This window comes from Trypanosoma cruzi, genomic scaffold (genome assembly GCF_000209065.1).
Source record: "Trypanosoma cruzi strain CL Brener 1047053516879 genomic scaffold, whole genome shotgun sequence".
Taxonomy (NCBI): Eukaryota; Euglenozoa; class Kinetoplastea; order Trypanosomatida; family Trypanosomatidae; genus Trypanosoma; species Trypanosoma cruzi.
In genome coordinates, this window is record NW_001849545.1 from 128,395 (window position 1) to 149,024 (window position 20,630).

General features: G+C 55.9%; 5 protein-coding genes and 2 pseudogenes across 5 annotated transcripts, besides 8 other annotated features; all 7 read left to right on the forward strand.

Annotated features, from left to right (window-relative positions):
• Positions 1-16,824: part of a sequence feature (areas not merged during assembly with more than two copies in the genome that could not be assigned to a particular haplotype) that runs on past the window's edge.
• Tc00.1047053508495.70 (mucin TcMUCII, putative) lies at positions 4,932-5,564 on the forward strand (the record flags this gene model as incomplete). The annotated part of the gene is made up of 1 exon (XM_812295.1): positions 4,932-5,564. One exon carries the CDS (start codon positions 4,932-4,934, stop codon positions 5,562-5,564), a length of 633 nt encoding a protein of 210 aa, XP_817388.1.
• Positions 5,371-5,452: a microsatellite.
• Positions 6,129-7,649, forward strand: Tc00.1047053508495.80 (annotated as a pseudogene).
• Positions 6,443-6,563: a microsatellite.
• On the forward strand, positions 9,103-11,481 carry Tc00.1047053508495.100 (trans-sialidase, putative; the record flags this gene model as incomplete). The annotated part of the gene is made up of 1 exon (XM_812296.1): positions 9,103-11,481. One exon carries the CDS (start codon positions 9,103-9,105, stop codon positions 11,479-11,481), a length of 2,379 nt encoding a protein of 792 aa, XP_817389.1.
• Positions 11,574-11,656: a sequence feature (T-rich).
• Positions 12,030-12,058: a microsatellite.
• Positions 13,526-13,966, forward strand: Tc00.1047053508495.110 (uncharacterized protein; the record flags this gene model as incomplete). The annotated part of the gene is made up of 1 exon (XM_812297.1): positions 13,526-13,966. The coding sequence occupies one exon, from the start codon at positions 13,526-13,528 to the stop codon at positions 13,964-13,966; it is 441 nt and encodes a 146-aa protein (XP_817390.1).
• Tc00.1047053508495.130 (uncharacterized protein) lies at positions 15,440-15,766 on the forward strand (the record flags this gene model as incomplete). Its single annotated transcript, XM_812298.1, has 1 exon — positions 15,440-15,766. The coding sequence occupies one exon, from the start codon at positions 15,440-15,442 to the stop codon at positions 15,764-15,766; it is 327 nt and encodes a 108-aa protein (XP_817391.1).
• Positions 16,228-16,947, forward strand: Tc00.1047053508495.140 (mucin TcMUCII, putative; the record flags this gene model as incomplete). Its single annotated transcript, XM_812299.1, has 1 exon — positions 16,228-16,947. One exon carries the CDS (start codon positions 16,228-16,230, stop codon positions 16,945-16,947), a length of 720 nt encoding a protein of 239 aa, XP_817392.1.
• Positions 16,716-16,835: a microsatellite.
• Positions 16,825-17,706: a sequence feature (heterozygous, Esmeraldo-like haplotype).
• Tc00.1047053508495.150 lies at positions 17,508-18,848 on the forward strand (annotated as a pseudogene).
• Positions 17,707-20,630: part of a sequence feature (areas not merged during assembly with more than two copies in the genome that could not be assigned to a particular haplotype) that runs on past the window's edge.

Sequence of the window (20,630 nt, forward strand, 5' to 3'; positions counted from 1 at the left end):
CAGGACTGGGACGATGGTGGCTCGTCGCCACTGGACCGGAATTGTGCCGGCTGTCCGGCTGTGGTTGATGCGGCGGAGAGGGAATCGGAGACACTTCGTCGAAAGATGTGGTAGCGCCTCGCTGTGGACTTCGTCCGCTCCGGGGCCTTGCCGTACGGTGTGCTGCGCAGCGCTGCACGCAGTTCCGTACGATTAAAAGAGGCATCCAGAGAGAGGGGAGAGAAGGAAGCTATCGAAGATGAGGCGGCCGACTCGTTGTTGTTCTGCGGCCTAAGAAGGGGAGGGAGAAGAAATACACAAGGACTTGTTTTCTCCGTTTTTTCCCGTTGGAAAACCCAATCGCCTTGCGAGGTGGGGAGGAATCCAAGATTGAGCGCATCCGCTGCTCTCCTCGCTGTCCCGAAATTATTCTTGCGGCCATCGTACATCAACGCCGTTGTGGGAGACGGAATTGATGTCTTTTTACGTCCGGAATGTATTTTTTAGGCGAGTGGTTTGCCTGGGTTTAACTTGCTGATGCGACGCCGATATTTGCTGCGCGAGCGCTCACGGAGGAGGAGGAAGAATTGGCTCCTTGTCCGTTGCGTCTCTGCTTCACGGTCGGGCGTCGGTAACTGCAGACAGCGGGCCTTGCTGTCGGTGGCAATCCGCTCTGCCTTCGCAAGGGTGTCGCCCCGGAGCTTGGGATCATCCTTGTGCATGCCGCGGGGTCAATGCCGTCGAAGTGAAACTGCAAGTGCTCTCGTAAAAGCTTTGATGCCGGTTGATTGCTTTTTATGGTCGCATGCTGGAAGTTGTGCGTCGAGGTCGTTGGCGAAGGACTCCCACTTGGACTTCCACCAGCTGTAGAAAACTCGACGTACCGAAGTGGGTGCCGAGGGCATGGTATCCTTAAATGCCTGATGCAGCGTGAATGTCAACACATAGTGGTCACTGAGCGGCGGCACATTGGCTGCCCAGTCGGACACGGTAAGATGCCTTGACCATGTCCGGTCGATACAGGATCTCTCTCTTGCACCACGAGCACGCTTTGTTTCACCAGGGGTGTTAACCAAGGTGCGTCCTGCATCCGTGCGCGGTTGTATAAAATTCTACAGCGGAGTTGCTTGGAGGGGTCTCCAGGAAGGGCTCCCACCGTGGGCGACGCACGTTGAAATCTCCACACGGAATGAGAGGCGACGAGACCGAGAGGCAGCTCAGCAACCGCCTAGGGGTTGTGTCGGTTGCGGCGGTGGTCTCATATAGGTGCTCGCTACAATAAGATCACGGTTCTGGCCCAGCGCGAATTGGACCACCACCACGTCGAGGCTGGAATCACGTTAAGGAGTGATGAGGGGCATACGCTCGGAGCGGAGGTTTTTCCTCACCAGCACCGCTGCAGCACATTCCTTGCGGATACGTGATTGTGCATGGAGCACACACTCTCCAGTGTGCATGCTGGCGATCTGCTCCGACGACTTCCAGGTCTCCCGGATGGCTATCATGTCTGCTCCCTTCGCCATTAATGTTGCGAGTTTGGCCGGTGTCAGTGAGGGAACGGTCATCTGGAGTGCTGCTATGGGGCTCGGGCTCCGCTCAATGTCTCCGCCTCGCAGTAACTTTTGCCTCTGTGCGTCACTTACGGCACGCAGACGACACGTGTAGCGCTGGTAAGCGCCGACGAAATCCGGCAGCAGTGAAACCCGCTCGTCCGTCGCATCGTCTGAATCCCACTTGCTGCGATCCCCACTGCTGTCTGCACACTTCGTGCTTGCGTGCCCCCTGGTGACCGGGATGTGGTTTGGCCCTTCGCGCTGTGTGCGCTTGAATTGTCCTTTCGCGACTCTTCGCTTGTCTTGGCCCCTGGCCCCGGCGGTGTATTGAATGCGTTGCTGCGCCATCTTGTACCCGCAGCCCGCTGCTCGCTCAGAACGATGAGTGGCACCTCCCTTGCTGACGGCAGCCTGCGAAGTTCCTGGGAAACGGGGGACACTACTCGCATCCGCAGACACGGGAAGAACGCATGCCGCACGGAGAGTTGTCGGCCCCTCCCGCTGCTCTCTGTCCTGCTAGGGGTGAGCGAGGGACTGGTCCACCGCCGCCTTTCAGCGCTGCTGGCACGCCACCGACGTCAACCTCGATTAACGCCACGACGCACGGTCTCCGACGTGGTGACGCCTGTCCGTGACGAAACGGCACGAGGGCTGAGCGAGCGCATCGCCGTGGAGTGTGGGCGTCGCAGGGGCGGCGTCCCGCGCTGCACCCTCGCCGTCGCCGCTCTCTCGCAGTCACGACCGGCATCTCGAATGCGTTCGACACCGTTGACGATGGGCGAGTGCTGGCTGTGGTCTGCGGGCTCCCGCGCCTGTGCTGTCGAGCCTAACACTGGTTGCGCAGCCACCTGGGAGGCGGCCGCGTTGGGGTGAGTGATCGCAAACAATATTTCCGACAGTAGCTTGCCTCAGCCGGGGCAGCCCACTGCAGCACGCGGACAACACTGGTCCGAGGAACACTTGTTTAGACGAGTGTGAGCTGCTGCCGTGCGTGGTGCATGGACTATTTGATTGTGTGGGGAGGTGCATGGAGTGACGAATACTTCTGTTTGGCGTGTCGCGGTGTGTTGGAATGATGTTCGGAAAACATGTGAGGGGTGTTGTGTGTAGTTTGTGTGTCTTCTCTGGTGGAGCCGACATGTGTGCGGGGATTGTGGCACTGCTGGCTGACAGTTCCACGTCACTTTTCGGCATTCCTGGATGTGCTGAGGAATGACGGCTGGCGACCAGCGTGTTGGTGCCGCTGGTGGGAATAAGTACACGAGGAATTGGCCATTTTCTCTTTCCCATGCTGGAGCCGATGAAATGGCACGAGGGCACCGGCTGCAGGCTGCCTGCCAGCACGTGTGAGCAGCGGATCCATGCACACGCAGACGCTCATCGCAAGAGCCTGTGCGATCACAGTGGCTTTTGTGGGCGTCAGCCCGTCGGAGAATGTGTGAAGCAAACGGCTGACGGAACACGAGGAAAATAAGTGCGTGCACTGTGCCGTGTTTCAGCGTCGATGGCAGAGCGGCAGGAGGCCCGTGCTGGCAACTGAGATCTTTGCGTGGCGAGGGATGTCGGTGTTGATTTTGGATCGTCGAGGGTGAAATGAATTTGCTGCTGCCCGTGTGTGTGGCCACTCCGGCGGAGGGCGAACACAAAAGGGAGGGATGCAGGCGCTGCGTGTGTGTGTGCAGGTGCCATGCAACAACGTCACAACAAACATGCTGCGACTCGGTGACCCTCACATCGCTGTGGTCCTCACGCACAGCCCGGGCACGGCCCGCATCGATGCACTTCGTGGACGGAGTGAGGCATCTTTTGAGGCGCTGCAGGGAGCAGGATGTGTTGACGCAGCCACGACGTGCATGGAGTGTCACGATGGCACAGCCGGCTGTGGCTGGTGGAATATTTGCTTCTCGGAGGCAACAGAGAGAGAGGGAGAGCTGCTCCTGCTGCTGGCGTCGTTGCTGCCTTTTGTGGCCTCCCATGCCGATTATTGTCTGTCCGCTGATCATGGGTGGTGTGCCTCCACTAGTGACGTCGTCTGCAGGCATTCCACAGCACCAGCGAAACACACATCATGTCGCATGCTTTGGCTGTGGGTATGGTGTCGTGAATGCAGCCGGCATTATTTTGCCCGACTCCTTTTCACTGCCTTGCGACAAATAGATGCGTCGCCGCCCGAGTCATTCGCTGCAGCTCCGTGTGTTGTGCTGCCGGCAAAATACTCTCGTGTTGTCTGGCGCCTGGCTGACAGTCAAGCACCACTGCGCTGGGACATGCAGGGATGTGGACTGCCGCTCACGGTGTTGGGCACCGCTGTTTGGATGCGGCGGCCACACGAGCGGATGTATTGTGGCACAATCAAATGCGTGAAATACGCGGAATCACAGCGGCTGCAATAATATCAGCGGTGTGGCGCCACGGAATATGTGAGGGGTGATGCATGATGAATCAGAGTGGGCGGCATGCGAGGGAGGTGCACCGCGACGGAGCGTCGCCCCGCCCTCAGCCTGCAGGGGAATGTACGCCCACGAAATATATGGTCGAGGCACCACCAAACACGCATGCCCTTCTGTGCAGCAATAAATAGGAGCGAAGGTGCGTTCTGGTGCGTGGGAGTCCACTCACATATTCCCATTTCCACCGCAGTAAACGGTGAGGAATCAGGTGCCACAGCAACGAAGCAGGAAATAAAAACATCTATTGCAGCACTTTACCAGCGAAAAGCAGGAACAACTCAAATTGAATTATTGGCTGCACCAACACAATAAAAATTCACAAGAGAAGGAAACAGTTGTGCACACTGCAGGAACCCCAACACGCGATGCAGGCATGAAGGTTTACCCTCCGCAAAAACAATAGCAACATATGCAGACATCTTCCACCCTCCAAAAAGAAACACAAGTAAATGGCTGCTGTATTCCATTCCTTGCGCTTGACTTTGCGTGTGCTGCTGCTGCTGCGGTGGTGGCTGCGCTTCCCGTGGACCAACAATCCACGTGGTGTGCGGGGATCTATTCTTTTTCATGGTTACTTTGCTGTTGTGTTGCTGTGTGCGCTGCACCTATTCTCGTGTGTGCGTGCCCTCCGTGAGGGGTGCCGACACGACGGACCGCTCTCGCCGTATGTGCATGCGGTGGAGCCTTGTGTGCCGCTCCTGTTTGCTTCTCCCTCCTCCATCTGTGTGTTGGTGTTGCGGCAGGGCTGTGTGTGTGTGTGCCTGTTGCCGTGGATTGGAGTGTGTGCTGTACGTGGTGTGCGGCGTACGGTGCATGCCTGGCTGCTGCCCTCTCCTCATGTGTGTGTTTGCCCTCTGTGTGTGTCTGCCGCACCTCTCGTCTCCCCTGTTGCTCTCCATGTCCCTCACTGTGCAGATCAGCTCCACACCACCGAATGACCACACTCAAGATGATGACGTGCCGTCTGCTGTGCGCCCTGTTGGTGCTTGCCCTGTGCTGCTGCTCGTCAGCGTGCGTGACAGCGACTGGTGGAGATCCAGGTAACGGTGGCTCCAGCTTATCGCCTTCTCAGTCAAAGGAAGCAGGTGCTCAAGGCACGCCAGGTGGCTCAGAGTCGCAAATTCCTTCCACTAAAGGACAAGCATCAGGACCCAAAAATCCGGACAGTAAGGAAGCCGCTCCGGCAGAAGAAACGGATAAGGCAACTCCGGAGCCTATTACAAAAGAGGGAGCAGGTGTTCCAGGTACAGAAGGTCCGGAGTCTACTGCAAAAGCGAAACCAGATGGGTCCGATGGGTCAGGGTCGTCAGGTGGGTCCGTTAACCCAAATATATCGTCAAGTTCCGTGACCGGTACGGTATCGGTACAAAGTCAGAAGGAAAATGCGCCAACAACAACCACGACTACAACAAAAGCACCAACTACCACCACCACTACGACTACGGAGGCGCCAACTACAACGACGACCACTCGCGCACCGTCACTTCTTCGCGAAAGCGACGGCAGCCTCAGCAGCTCTGCGTGGGTGTGTGCCCCGCTGCTGCTCGCCGTATCCGCGCTGGCGTACACCACTGTGGGCTGAAGAATTGTGTGCGGGCTGTGCGTGCCGGCACTCAACCGCGGGGACTTGTGTGCGTCCACTGTGGTCCGATGTACTAAACAGGATAAAATAATGATTGTGTTTTGCTTCACTTGCTTCCGCTCCCCTGCCGTGTGCTCCTTGCCGCTCTCCGCATCCATCACGTTGAACGCACCCCAGACACACTCATGTGCATGGCACGCACACAACTGATTGCGTGGGGTCGCATTTGAGGATGGGTGCGTGCGCGCTGGAGCCATGCTGTGCAGCCCTTTGTTTTGTGTGTGTGTTTACATTTTAACTTCATTGCTGTTTGTTTACCTGTGTTTTGTTTCTAATTGTTTTGTGTGTTTTTCTGTTTGCTTGCTGCGGGGCGTTGTGTGTTTTTGCCCTTTCACTGCTTTCAACTGCCTCATGGTGTGTGTGCGCTGCCGCTGCTGGGCTGCTGCCATTTGTGACTGTGCGGTGGCTGTGCGTGGTGTAGCGGCCGTGTCTCTTCTTCTGCTTCCGCTCTGCGTTGACGGGGAGTTAGTTTGTGCCGAAGGCTGCAGGCAAGTGACAGGAGTGATGGCGATGATGGCTGGCCGTGTGCTGCTGGTGTGTGCCCTCTGCGTGCTTTGGTGCGGTGCCGGCGGGGCTGATGCGAGTAATCTCGAGAACAACGCAGTTGGTGGCTGCATGGCGTCGTGGGTGTTGAATGCGAATAAATCGTATACGCCGAGCGGATGCGACAAAACGGCGCTGACGCTGCCTTTACGATCTGTCTTGTCCATCACTGCCGTTCCAGCTTCGACTGACCCATTGGTGACTGGTACAGCCGAAAATAAATCGGATTTGGCTCCAGGTTCAGGTGCTGATTTCGGTGATGCCGGTTCTCCTCCTGGTCGCGGAGGTGGAGGTGGAGGCGGTAGAGACGACGGTGCTGGCGGTCCTGGTGGCGTTGGAGGTGCCAGTGGCAGTCAAGCTCGTGGCAGCAAAGCTTCTGGTGGCGGTGGTGGTGGTTCAAATGGAGGTTCTAAAGCACGTGTTGATGGCTCTTTGAAGTCCCCTGCTTCGGATGTCAGGTCCCCATCTCCTGTTCTCGGTGATGGTGGCAGTTCTCCTGGGGCTCCTACGGGAAGTGTAGGTTCTGACGGAAGCAAAGGTTTCATTTGGGCTCCTTTTCTTCTGGTGGTCGCAGTCAACCTGATGTTGGCAGTCCAGGTGGTGATGCATCTTTGAGCGCTCCTGTTGCTGGTGGTAATTCCCCACCCTCCATCACCGACGAGAGTGATGCGTTGGAGAAGACCGGCGCTGCGGCATCCACAAAGGGAGGGGAGCCTCAAGAAGCAGGTGAGCAGTCAGGAGCAAATCGTGCACGGAGCGAATTGCCCGAATTGTCGGCACCAGCGGAGTCAACACCCGAAGCACAAGAAGACTCTCCCAGTAAACAAGAAAAACCAGAAAGTGAAGCTGCTGGTAGGGCGGCAACTGGAGAGGAGAAACGGCGGAGTGACGCGGAGGCACAAGGTCCTTCCACCGTGATGTCCACCGCCAGCACCAGCAACGGTAGGAGAAGAACGACCAACAGCGGTGGCAGTTCCGGCAGGAGGAAGCCCAACAGCACAAACAGACTCGCAAACTTTGACAGAAGAAAGGACAAAAACGCCACCGTCACCAAACAAAAAGGAGCCTGAAGAGACGGAACCTACTTCTGGAGATGGTGTGGCAGAGCAACAGGGTCAAGGCACTGTTTTACCGGATCTGAGGGGTGGACCTACCGGCAGCCCGGCGGAAGTAACGGCATCATCCATCTCTACAAGTGGCAGTGGTGATGGCCGGAGTAGGGCGGATGAGAATGACGACAACAGCAGAGGGCCCAACCCCGGAGGGCCACAGAACGACCCCGAAGCCAGCCATACCAACGTTGCGCCCACGGCCAGTGAGACAAAACCACGTACGGCGAAAGCAGCAGCTATCGCCAGAACAGATGGTACGGCAACACCTGGCGACAGTGACAGCTGCACCGCGGTCTCCCACACCACCTCCCCTCCTTTGATTCTTCTTCTTGTTGCGTGTGCGGCTGCTGCTGCGGTGGTGGCCGCGTGAGAGTGAGGGAGATAGAGCCGTGCACCGCACGCACACACACTCGTCCTTCTCACTCTCTGTGTGTGTCCCCTTGCATGGACTCTCGCCCTCACCTCATCCCACGAAGCACACACAATAATGTGCCCATTGTATATATGCATGCACACCCATGCAGGCCCGTTGGTGCTCTCTTTTGCACGACACGCACCGCTGCCGTCCTGCCTGGCTGCATGGGCGGAGCACCGTAACTGTTTCTGTTTTGTTTTCATTGCATTGAGTGGGCGACCTCTCTCTCTCTCCCTCTGTGTGTGTGTTTTGCTTTACGGGAGCAATGAGAGTGTGTGTGCGCTGGTCGTCCCACCTGTTGCTGCGCGTCCCCACTGCTGGGTGGACGCCCCCACGCTTCGACTTTTTTTTGTTGGTATTTTTTATCCTCTGCCTGTGTTGTGGTTGAGTGCACCCATTCCGCGGCTGCGTGTGTGTGTGTGTGTGTGCGATGATATAAGTAATTTGTGTGTGTGCTATCTGCCTCTCTCTGCCATTGCTTTCTTTTGGCTCTGTTGTGCCGCACAGCTGCTCTGCAATTATAAAGGCCGACAATCACATGCACGCACACGAACGCCCTTTCGTATCGTGCACGCTGAGAACGCAAATGATCCTGGCTGCGGCGGCCCTCACGATTGGGGAGGACGGGAGACCGCGATTTACCTTTTTGACGCAGTTGTTGTGTTTGCGGCGTGCGGCCGGTGAGTGGTGTGGCATGGAGAGTGCCTGGGACAAGTGCGGACTGTTTCCTGCCGTGCAGCTGCGCGTGCCGACGTGTCTCTCCCGCTGTGGATACGTCGGCCAGGGACTCTCCGGCTGTGCGGGGAGAGACAACAGTTGCAAAAAGACTGGCGGCAGCGCGTGTGTGCTGCGAAGGGCGGCTGCGCCACTTGGCATTCCGCTTTTTGTGTGTGGGCATTGCTTGGTGTGTACGGACGTGTGACGGACGACACACGCCGTGTCTTCTGCTGCTGGTGGTGACAGTCGCTCTGTTTTCCCGGTGCACTGTTCTTTCTTCTCCTGTGCCGTGTGTCTGTGCGCGTGAGTTGCTGTTGTGGGGATTGACTGCGGCGCGGATGATGGTGCCACTCACTATGGATGCTGGCGGTGCTTATTCCTTTGCTTCTTTTGGTGGCTTTTTTCCTCTTTTTATTTCCTGCTCACTATCTCACGAAGAAAGAAAACAAAAGCGCTAAACGCTACTGTGAAGTTGGAAGGCTCTGAAAGGACCAACAACACACACACACACCGCCCACGCACATATTTATATGCTCCCACGTGCTGCTGCGGTGAAGGCACCCCGCACACACAACCGTTGCCGCGTGACCGGATCCAGCGGAGGGAGGAGGGAAGGAAGAGAGAGTGAGCCGCAGAGGCCCAACACGTCCCGGCGTGTGTTTAATTCCGCGTGCTGCTCCTCCTCTTCGTGATGGTTTGCTTCTGCGGTGGAGGTGCCGCCGCTGTGGAGAACAGCGATTCAGTGGCGGATCCAACGTTTGAATGGAGGAGTACCACTGGTGATGAGGGTGTAACTGTGGACTCGTTGGGCGTTCCCGGCCTTCTAAAAGTGGGGACTGCCGTATTTGCCGTCGCCGAGGCGCAGTGCAAGAAAGGAGGTGAAGGCAGCTTTACAGGCATTGCATCCGAACTTCTCACGGATCCAACGGATAAAAAACCGGTGGAAGTACTGAATGAGGCCAAAAAGGATACACAAGTCCTGGAGGAGGGCGCTCCCGCAAAGAAAAAGAAAGTAGATGTGAGCCGACCAACAACAGTTGTGAATGGAACTGATATTTACATGCTTGCTGGAAAATACAGCCGGACAGCAGCTGCTAAAGACGCTCAGGAGAGGGGCGCAGGTGAGTGGGGACTTTTGCTGGCGAAAGGGAAAGTCAGTGATGGGGACAGTGGCAGTAACAAGAGAATCCGATGGAATGTGAACCAGCGACTGGTCGACACTCTCTTTAAGCGCGAACAGGATTCCTTGATGCAGCTGGTTGCAGGCGGTGGATCGGGTGTTAAGATGGAGGACGGTGCGCTTGTGTTTCCCGTGGAAGTAACGAAGAAGGGTGAATCAGAAAACGACGGAGAGGAAGGAAAGAGTGTCTCACTGCTCGTATACACTTCGGATACTTCGGATGATTCGAGTTGGAAGCTGTCGAAGGGGATGTCTGACGGTGGCTGCGGTGATCCCTCCGTCGTGGAGTGGGAGAAGGAGAAACTCATGATGATGACTGCGTGCGATGGCGGCCGCCGCAGGGTGTACGAGTCCGGTGACAAGGGGGGGTCGTGGACGGAGGCACTCGGGACACTCTCGCGCGTGTGGGGCAACAAACACGAGGAACAGACGAAACGTGTTGCGAGCGGGTTCACCACAGCGACTCTTGGAGATGACAACAAAAAAGTGATGCTCGTTACTCTGCCGGTGTATTCTAAGGAGAAGGGCAGCGAAAACAAGGAAAAGAGTGAACTCCACCTTTGGCTGACGGACAATACGCGCATTGCTGATATTGGGCCCGTGTCCGAGAAGGACGAAGACGAAGTTGCCGCCAGCTCCCTGCTGTACGAAAGTGCTGAAGGTGAAGATAATAATAAGGAGGAGGATAAGTTGATTGCACTGTACGAGAAGAAGAAGGGCGGTGAGAAGCCATCACACGGTCTTTGGTCTGTGCGTCTGACTGAGCAGCTGAAGCGGGTGAAGGAGGTGCTGGCGACGTGGAAGAAAGTGGACGAAGCTGTCTCCAAGCTGTGCCCCACTGCAAGTGCTGCGAAGAGTGCCTTGACTGAGAATGACTGCAGCGATGGGGAGATCACGGCTGGGCTGGTTGGCTTTTTGTCCGACAACTTCTCTGGGAACACATGGAGGGACGAGTACCTCGGGGTGAACGCCACGGTGAATCATAATGGTGGAGCTGAGAAGGCGAAAGACGGCGTGAATTTCCGGGGAGCGTGGGCGGAGTGGCCCGTTGGCAGGCAGGGGGAGAATCAGCTGTACCACTTTGCGAACTGCAACTTCACTCTTGTGGCGACGGTGTCCATCGAGAAGGCGCCGGAGGGAGACAACCCCATTCCATTGATGGGTGTGCGTGCGGGCAGTAAAGGAGAAACCAAACTTATGGAGTTGTCGTACAACAGCGGAAAGAAGTGGAAATTGTTTTGCGGTGGCGACACGACCAATGAGCTCAGCAGCCATTGGGAAGCAGGGACAGCACACCAGGTGGCCATTGTGCTACAGAACGGCACCCAGGGCTCTGCGTACGTTGATGGTAAGCGCGTGGGTGCTGCGCCATGTGAATTGGAAAATGCGGATTCGGAAGAGATCTCGCACTTCTACATTGGAGGGGTTGGAGACAGCGCAGAGGTCCAAGAAGTCGTGTCTGTGACTGTGAAGAACGTCTTTCTGTACAACCGCCCATTAACTTTTTCAGGTGGGGATGCCGATTTGGAAGAGGCTCCCCACTTACCACCGGCAAATCCGCAACCAACTGAGGCCGTTCCTCAATCGGTGGAAGGGGATCAAAAGGCGATGCCTCCTGCGGGTAAGCCTTCTGAAGCACCAGGGGAGCAAGCGACCTTGCAGCAGCCTCCAGAAGAGCGTGAAACACAGGAAAATACGACGGTGGGGGAATCTGCCTCCACACAGCAAGTGCCGGCGAATCGATCGCAGGGAAGTGTGGGGAGTGCGGCGGCTCTGAACTCCCATGCCGTTGGAGGAGCAACGGGTGATGGCGGCACTGTGCGTGGGAGCGGACTGCTGCCATCGCTGCTGCCGCTTCTGTTGGGACTGTGGGGGTTTGCGGCTCTGTGAGGAGTGGCTGGCTGCCGCGTGGGTCACTTGCGACCTCCGCTGCGGAGAATTACTTTTCCCCTGGAAGGAATTTCTTTTCTCATAAAACATCTTTTTTGTTGTTGTTTTTATAAATTCTTTTGTTTTTGTGCACTTTTTTTGTTTTTCTTGTGTTTTAATGTTTTCTTTTTATTTTGCTCCTCCCATCCCCCATCCATTTCTTTTTTGCTTTTGGGGGCAGTCACTGTGGACGTTTTTCTTTTCTACTCTTCCCTCTTTTAATTGTTTCTTCTGCACTCTTCCTGCGAGGGGTGCCGTGTGTTCCCGCCCAACTGCTCCACTCGCACACCCACCGACACGCTCACGACGACGGCCCTGTGCGCCTCGCCTGCTGCACGCATGAGGAGGGGCCGCGACGAACGGCGCGCTGCGGGAGCCGTGACGTGTGGGCGTGCGACGAGGGCCTGTGGGGCGGAGCACACATTTCTTCCCTCTTGTTTTGTTTTCTTTGCGGCCAGGGCTGGCAGACACCCGCAGCGCCACACACACAGCCACACCCTGCCGCCGTGTTTTTCTTTTCTTTTTTTTTTTTTTTTTTGCGCCGGCGCACCCTTCGGTGTCGGCCTCGTGAGCATTTCTTTTCTTCTCTGATGTTTTTTTCTTTTGCTGCGCTCACTCTCCCGATGGAGTGACGCGACTCCCGTCGTGTCTGCGTGCTTCTCTCAGTCCCCACACACGAGTGACTGTGCGCTGCGGGCCGCACTCACGCGCCGATGAGAGGGCTGAGGGGAGCAGCAACACGCAGATGACCGCATGAAATATAAACGATGTGCGGACACACGGAGGGTCGGACGGTCGAAGGACATTTAAATATCTTTTAGTTTTAATTTGGGCAAAATATACGGACAGTTTGGTGGGACTACAAGGCAGCCGGCTGCTTTTTTGAATTTGTGTGGAACAGTAGTGGACGATTTCTTTTTCTTTTATAATTATTTTGTGCGATGGGGTTTGTGTAAGACGAAGGGGGTGGTTTTCTTTTTGTTTTGAATAAATATTGTGTGAATCGCCACTGCTTGGGCTGCGGTGCAGTCATGAGTTTGAGCGGTCTTCTTCTCGTTGTTTCCGCCATGCACCTTCGCTGTACATTTTTAGTTTTGTGCGTCCCTCCACAAACTCCGCTCCCTCTTTTCTAATTCTTTGCTTCGTGTTTCTGCAGGCACACACAACCACACACACAAGACGCACATCGCAGTGGATTTGGATGCTCCTTTTGCAGTGCATGCTGGCAGTTGCGTGTGGCGGCCGTTGTCTTCTTCCGTGGCCATGAGGAGAAGGGAGGAGGGAGGGAGTGTGCAGCCCGAGTCTATTTTCCTGCGGGTGTGATGCACCGCGTGTGGCTGCGTTGAGTTGGGCTCCGTGTCGCTTTGAGGGCGGGATGGCTGGAATTTTGTTTCCGCCTCGTGGATGGATGAGGGTTCGCCTGCTCATTGTGTGACTGGTGTGGTGGCCGCGGGTTTTAGCCACTTCCCTGGGGCTGCGGGAATGAGCTGGGGGAGATGGTGGTGGATGTCTTCTTCTCCTGCATGGTGGGTGGCTGCTGGCGTTGTTTGCCTTCCTTGCGTGGACGCCGTCTCGTGGTGTGTGAACTGTGGGGCTGGGCCTGCTGTCCTCTCCTCATGTTGTCTGCTCTCACTCGTTGTATCCGCTGTGCCCCGTCCCTCTCCCTCTTGTTGCATTCCTTTTCCTTCTGCCTCACGGATCAGCTGACTGACTGCAGCGACTCCACTACGAGTGATGACTGCGATGGTGACGATGGTGACGGTGCGGCGCCGTGTTGGTCCTTGCGCCCTTGTGCTGCTGCTCGTCCGTGTGCGTGACGGCTGCTGGGAGTGCTGGAGATGTATCTGGTGCTTCGGATGCGGTGGTTGTGCCGGTGGATGTGTCGTGTGCCCTCAGAGTGACGGCAGCCTGAGCTGTCGCGTGTGTGTGGGCGTGGAGGAATTGTTTCGCTGCCAGTGCCGAGGCTCAGTATGAGAATTATACTTTCAGTGGCTTTGATGTGCACATGCATGGCAGGAATGGTGAGCTGGGCGCTGTGTGCCATGTGGTCAATGCGGTGCACACATCTAGCAGCTGTGCAAGGAAAGAGGAAGGGGCCACCGTTGCCTTCACGATGAATGTGACGGCACATAAATACGCCGGCCTTATGAATTGTGGTGGCGTCAATTTCTCCCCGATGGAACCATCCATCCGCCCGCACGGAGCAGCGATGCTGACCGGACGGGCATCTGTCAGTTGCCGCCGCCCCGTGAAGAGAAGGACGAGACAAAATCTGGTGGGACAACTGCGTCGCAAGTTAATGCTGAGCCGTCACGTCAGAACGAGGATTGGCGACGGTCTGCGGTGGCTGACGGACCCAACACCGTCGATCGGAGTCCCGCATCCAACACGGCGACCAACACGTCCGAGACGAGGCCTGAGTTTGCCACCAATCCGAGCGAAGTGATGGTCCCGAATGCTTCCAAGAAGAGGCCTTCCTTCGCCAACGGTCCGAGAATATTAGTGGCGTCGAATGCATCCGGGATCACGTCTGTCACTTGTGGCGGCAGGGAACACGTTGCCGCGGATAACACGGACGAGGTGAGTGAGCGCAGCGCCACTGGACACAAAACTCCTTTCTTCAGAAAATGGCGCTGCAGGCAGTGGATTTGTTGCTGAGGGTGATGCGGGCGGATTGACTCAACGCCATGCCTCTGGACACGAAAGCAAACCCCTATCACAAAAACTCACCGCGCAGTATTCCGGGAGCGGTGTGGGTCTACACGACTGCTTTGCCCAGCGCTGCGACGCGAAATTGACACTGCGAGAGTTAACTGTTTCCAGCAGTGCGCGTGTGTGCGTGTATTGGGCGTTGCTGCTTTTTATTGTATTGTGTGGGGTTGTGGCAGTCTTGTGAGCCAAAGAGTGTGGAATTGCGAATTCTCACGGAGAACATGTGCCGCGCTCCCTGCGTGATTTCTTTTAATATTTACATCTTACTGTTGTTTTTTGTTGTTTTCCTGGAATGATAAGTATCCTTGCTGTTCCTTTATTTAATAGTTCGTTCCTGCACACCGTCATGAGTGACGTGATTCCCCTCTTTCTGTTTGCTTGTTTGTTGCCCACACGCGGCGCCGGCCTCATTGCTGTGCGTCCCACGGACTGCACGAAATAATGAGTGGAGGAGCAGGCCGGATGCCGCGTGAAATGTGAGGGATGTTTTGTGGGCTGGTGGAACAATAACGTGGTTTTCTTTTTTCTTTTTACTGCTGCAGGCATTATGAACATACAGAAGCACATGGTCGTTTTGTGCTGCTTGGCACATGAAATAAAAGTCCTGCCGAAAGAATTTTATTTATTTTTTTGGGAGTCCCGCTGGAATCTAAACCTCGGTTGTTTTTTATATTTCTGTTTTGCGGGGCGTTGTGTGTTTTTGCCCTTTCACTGCTTTCAACTGCCTCATGGTGTGTGTGCGCTGCCGCTGCTGGGCTGCTGCCATTTGTGACTGTGCGGTGGCTGTGATGACACACCGCAGACTTTACTTTCTGGCTCTGGTGGCGGCACGGTTGTTGGTACTGGTGGTGGGAGAATACTGAGGACGGCTCTGGTGTGTTGGGTTGTGCCACTGAGGCCAAAAGGATGGGCATCGTTTAGGGGAGACGGACAATAATGCGGCAGCGGTAACGGGGGAACTGTCCGAAACACGCATCCCCGAGTCGTCGATGGAAGAACCGTCCTTGCCACCACCGCTGCAGCCGGACTCGGAAATAACGTCTCCTCAAGGGCCGGATGAAGCCGCACCAGCGAAGGGCATAACCCCCGCAGTGCAGCGGATGAAAAGGGTGCGGCCGATTTGGGCGGCACGCGGATCGCATCCCGTGAGGCTCCCGTCACGCAGTCCACATCATCGGGCACTCCAACTGGCCCCACTGCTGCTGCAATGACGCCTGCAAACAGACAGGGTGACGATTCCGCTGATACTCCAACAGCACGTAAAAAAGATTTGAAAGCAACCGAGCGCACCGCCAGCAGTGATGCGCTGAATACTCGGGAGAGTGACAGTAGCCCGCAGTTATTCCAGCCACACAGCCTTACGCCAATACGGGCAGGACGGGGGTCTTTGACGTTGAGAGCAGCTCCGGGAGAGTTGAACCCGCCGCCTCCACAGACGACGAAGAGAATGATACGAAGTCATAACTTCAGAGCGCATCCGACGGCACGGGCACCGCGGCAGACAACAGTGAGGGGTTCACAACAATACCAATAACGCCACTAATAAAATGAACGTCTGACGACAGTGACGGCAGCACCGCGGTCTTCCACACCACCTCCCCTCTTTTGCTTCTTCTTCTTGCGCGTGTGCTGCTGCGGTGGTGGCTGCGCTTCCCGTGGACCAACAATCCACGTGATGTGCGGGGATCTATTCTTGTCATGGTTAATTTGCTGTTGTGTTGCTGTGTGCGCTGCACCTATTCTCGTGTGTGCGTGCCGCTCCTGTTTGCTTCTCCCTCCTCCATCTGTGTGTTGGTGTTGCGGCAGGGCTGTGTGTGTGTGCCTGCTGCCGTGGATTGGAGTGTGTGTTGTGCGTGGTGTGCGGCGTACGGTGCATGCCTGGCTGCTGCCCTCTCCTCATGTGTGTGTTTGCCCTCTGTGTGTGTCTGCCGCACCTCTCGTCTCCCCTGCTGCTCTCCATGTCCTCCACTGTGCAGATCAGCTCCACACCACTGAATGACCACACTCACGATGATGACGTGCCGTCTGCTGTGCGCCCTGTTGGTGCTTGCCCTGTGCTGCTGCCCGTCCGTGTGCGTGACGGAGAGTAGCGGAGAACAAGATGGACTCAGTGGTTCACAGACTCCTCGGCCACCGGAAGCAACCGGTGCAGGGCCAACACATACTTCCACGGGGTCAAGTTCAGCAGATCCGGAAGTTACGTTACCGGGAACCCAAAGTTCGGACAGTAAAGGACAACCATCAGACATGAGGAATAATACCGGAAATCAGGACAGTAAGGGACCCGCTCCGCCACGGGACTCAGTTCCAACAGGTTCGGCGTCTGGTACAGAACAGGGACAGGATAGATCCGGTGGGTCAGGGAGTTCAGGTACGACGGCCGATACGGTACAGAAAAACAGTGACAACGATACGACAGACTCAACACGTGGCAATAATTCATCCACGGAACAAACAAATACGAATGCCGGCGATACGGCCGAGAAGACCACGGCGACCACTACTACTACCACTACTACGACAAGCACGACGACAACTACAACACAGGCACCAACTACCACCACCACTACGACTACGGAGGCGCCAACTACAACGACGACCACTCGCGCACCGTCACTTCTTCGCGAAAGCGACGGCAGCCTCAGCAGCTCTGCGTGGGTGTGTGCCCCGCTGCTGCTCGCCGTATCCGCGCTGGCGTACACCACTCTGGGCTGAAGAATTGTGTGCGGGCTGTGCGTGCCAGCACCCAACTGCGGGGACTTGTGTGCGTCCACAGTGGTCCGATGTACTAAACAGGATAAAATAATGATTGTGTTTTGCTTTGCTTGCTTCCGCTGCCCTGCCGTGTGCTCCTTGCCGCTCCCCGCATCCGTCACGTTGAACGCACCCCAGACACACTCATGTGCATGGCACGCACACAACTGATTGCGTGGAGTCGCATTTGAGGATGGGTGCGTGCGCGCTGGAGCCATACTGTGCAGCCCTTTGTTTGTGTGTGTTGACATTTTAACTTCATTGCTGTTTGTTTACCTGTGTTTTGTTTCTAATTGTTTTGTGTGTTTTTCTGTTTGCTTGCTGCGGGGCGTTGTGTGTTTTTGCCCTTTCACTGCTTTCAACTGCCTCATGGTGTGTGTGCGCTGCCGCTGCTGGGCTGCTGCCATTTGTGGCTGTGCGGTGGCTGTGCGTGGTGTAGCGGCCGTGTCTCTCCTTTTGCTTCCGCTCTGCGTTGACGGGGAGTTAGTTTGTGCTGAAGGCTACACGCAAGTGACAGGAGTGATGGCGATGATGATGACTGGCCGTGTGCTGCTGGTGTGTGCCCTCTGCGTGCTGTGGTGCGGTTTTTCTGGAATTGCGGCCGACGGTGCTGGCGGTGTTCCTGATGGCAGTGCGGGTGAGTGTTTGTTTTCTCGTTGGCGCGCTCAGCTGCGGAGGGAATGCGCGGATGAGGTCAGCAGGAGGACAGGAGGCCGTGCGAATGCGTCCGCCGTTGAGGAATGCATGCGTCAGAGGATGGACGGTGTTCTTGCCGTTGTGGATGGCCGTCGTCGTTGGAGGCGTCAACGTCCTGCCGTTGCTGCTGCTGCTGAGAACGCCGATGAGCTTGGCACGGAGAACACCTCCAGTGAAAGGAACGTTTTGTCGGGAGGTAATGGGTCGGGGTCTGAAGATGCGCACGTACGAGGGGGGATTTACATTCTGAATCACGTGACGGTGTTGTACGACCAGAAGGTGCAACATCGGAGGAATTGAATGCGAACTCCAATTCTCGCACGGAGGCGTTGCCCACAAAAGAAATAAGGCAGGTCATCCCCGAAAGTATTTCACCTGTAAGTTCACCAGACAGTAAAGAAGTGGAAGAAGATACCGCAGGTAAGGATGATAAAACGCAGGAAATATTAGTTAGCGGTGAACAGCAGGCACTCCAGTCATCTTCTTCTCTAGGAGGGAATTCTCCTGCTAGCGACCAGGGGGCGGAACTCACTGCGGCAGAGAATCCCCAAAATGATAAGAAAGGGGAAGCGGAAAAAGAAAAAAATTTTTCGGACAAAAACGTACCAACAGGAAGTGGTCCATCTGCCACAAATTCCAATGACAATGCACCAACTAAACTTCAAGCGGACACAACTCTACCGTCACCTCCCAATGAGAATATTTCTGCCACACATCACACCGACGAGGGTGCTGCGAAGACGATTCTGGACGCTACTCCTCTTTCTGGTGCCGCAGTGACAGAAGAAAATCCCACACTTCGGCACACGACGGATCGTCCCATACAAACAACACAAGTTGAAGCCACCTTTGCCAAAACCGAAAATAACGCGGCACCGCGCGACAGTAGCAGCAGCACTCAAATCTCCAAGGGTGCAAGCAGCACTTCCAATGAAAGCGTGGCACAAAACGCTGTGGATACAGAAGTTGAAACAACGCCGGATGGCACAAACAACACAGCGTCTGACAGCAACGATTCCACAAAAGCACCAGACAACGCCACTGATAAGATAAACACGGTGACTCTCACCGACGGTGATAGCTGCACCGCGGTCTCCCACACCACCTCCCCTCCTTTGCTTCTTCTTGTTGTTGCGTGTGCGGCTGCTGCTGTGGTGGCCGCGTGAGAGTGAGTGTGAGAGAGCCGTGCACCGCACGCACACACACTCGTCCTTCTCTCTCTGTGTGTGTGTCCCCTTGCATGGACTCTCGCCCTCACCTCACCCCACGAGGCACACACAATAATGTGCCCATTGTATATATGCATGCACACCCATGCAGGCCCGTTGGTGCTCTCTTTTGCACGACACGCACCGCTGCCGTCCTGCCTGGCTGCATGGGCGGAGCACCGTAACTGTTTCTGTTTTGTTTTCATTGCATTGAGTGGGCGACCTCTCTCTCTCCCTCTGTGTGTGTGTTTTGCTTTACGGGAGCAATGGGAGTGTGTGTGCGCTGGTCGTCCCACCTGTTGCTGCGCGTCCCCACTGCTGGGTGGACGCCCCCACGCTTCGGCTTTTTGTTGTGGGTATTTTTTATCCTCTGCCTGTGTTGTGGTTGAGTGCACCCATCTTACTTTTTTTGATTGCTGGTTTGCTTTGACTGCGGACGCCTGATTCCTCTTTGTGTGTTCTCACATTGTTTTCTTTCTCCTTCTAAAGGTGTCGGCCACTCGTATCCTTGTAAAGCCACCACGTCCTTTCTTTTCCACATACGCCATGCGTCAGTTGATCCACGTCACCCCACGGTCTGCAGCGCTGCTGGAGCTGCTTGTGATGATGCCTGCGACGGGAATTGCCAGCGAGTGCTTTGCTGCCACCCTGACGTATCCTTTGCTTCCTTGACGATGTAGGGCGTACCGACTGCGCGCGGGCGTCTGTGGTGCTGGTGAGGCACGTGCGTCTCAAACCGTATGATGCGTCGCAGGTGTGCAGCGTCGTTTCGAAGCACCAATGGGCGTTTCTACTCATCATGGCGTCCACAACGGATCCGGATGGCAGCAGGAGGCACTGCGGTTCCTCCTGGTGTTGCACAGCGACTTTGTTGGACGGCGCGCTTGATTGGCGTCTACTGGGGCTTTTGTGGGGGGAAGGTGGGAGGTTGAGGGCATTAGGACTGAATTGTTTTGAGTGGCTGCGTTCCGTTGACTTGCGGCCGGTCGTTGCACTCTTTTGGGGTTTGGCGGCCCGTCTCTTTTGTTTACTTCCCACCGCAGCACGTGGATAACACTGGTCCGAGGAACACTTGTTTGACGGGTGTGAGCTGCTGCCGTGCGTGGTGCATGGACTATTTGATTGTGTGGGGAGGTGCATGGAGTGACGAATACTTCTGTTTGGCGTGTCGCGGTGTGTTGGAATGATGTTCGGAAAACATGTGAGGGGTGTTGTGTGTAGTTTGCGCGTCTTCTCTGGTGGAGCCGACATGTGTGCGGGATTGTGGCATTGCTGGCTGACGGTTCCACGTCACTTTTCGGCATTCCTGGATGTGCTGAGGAATGACGGCTGGCGACCAGCGTGTTGGTGCTGCTGGTGGGAATAAGTGCGCTAGAAATTGGCCATTTTCTCTTTCCCATGCTGGAGCCGATGAACTGGCACGAGGGCACCGGCTGCAGGCTGCCTGCCAGCACGTGTGAGCAGCGGATCCATGCACACACAGACGCTCATCGCAAGAGCTTGTGTGGTCACAGTGGCTTTTGTGGCGTGCTTTTGTGGGCGTCAGCCCGTCGGAGAATGTGTGAAGCAAACGGCTGACTGCACACGAGGAAAATAAGTGCGTGCACTGTGCCGTGTTTCGGCGTCGATGGCAGAGCGGCAGGAGGCCCGTACTGGCAACTGAGATCTTTGCGTGGCGAGGGATGTCGGTGTTGATTTTGGATCGTCGAGGGTGAAATGAATTTGCTGCTGCCCGTGTGT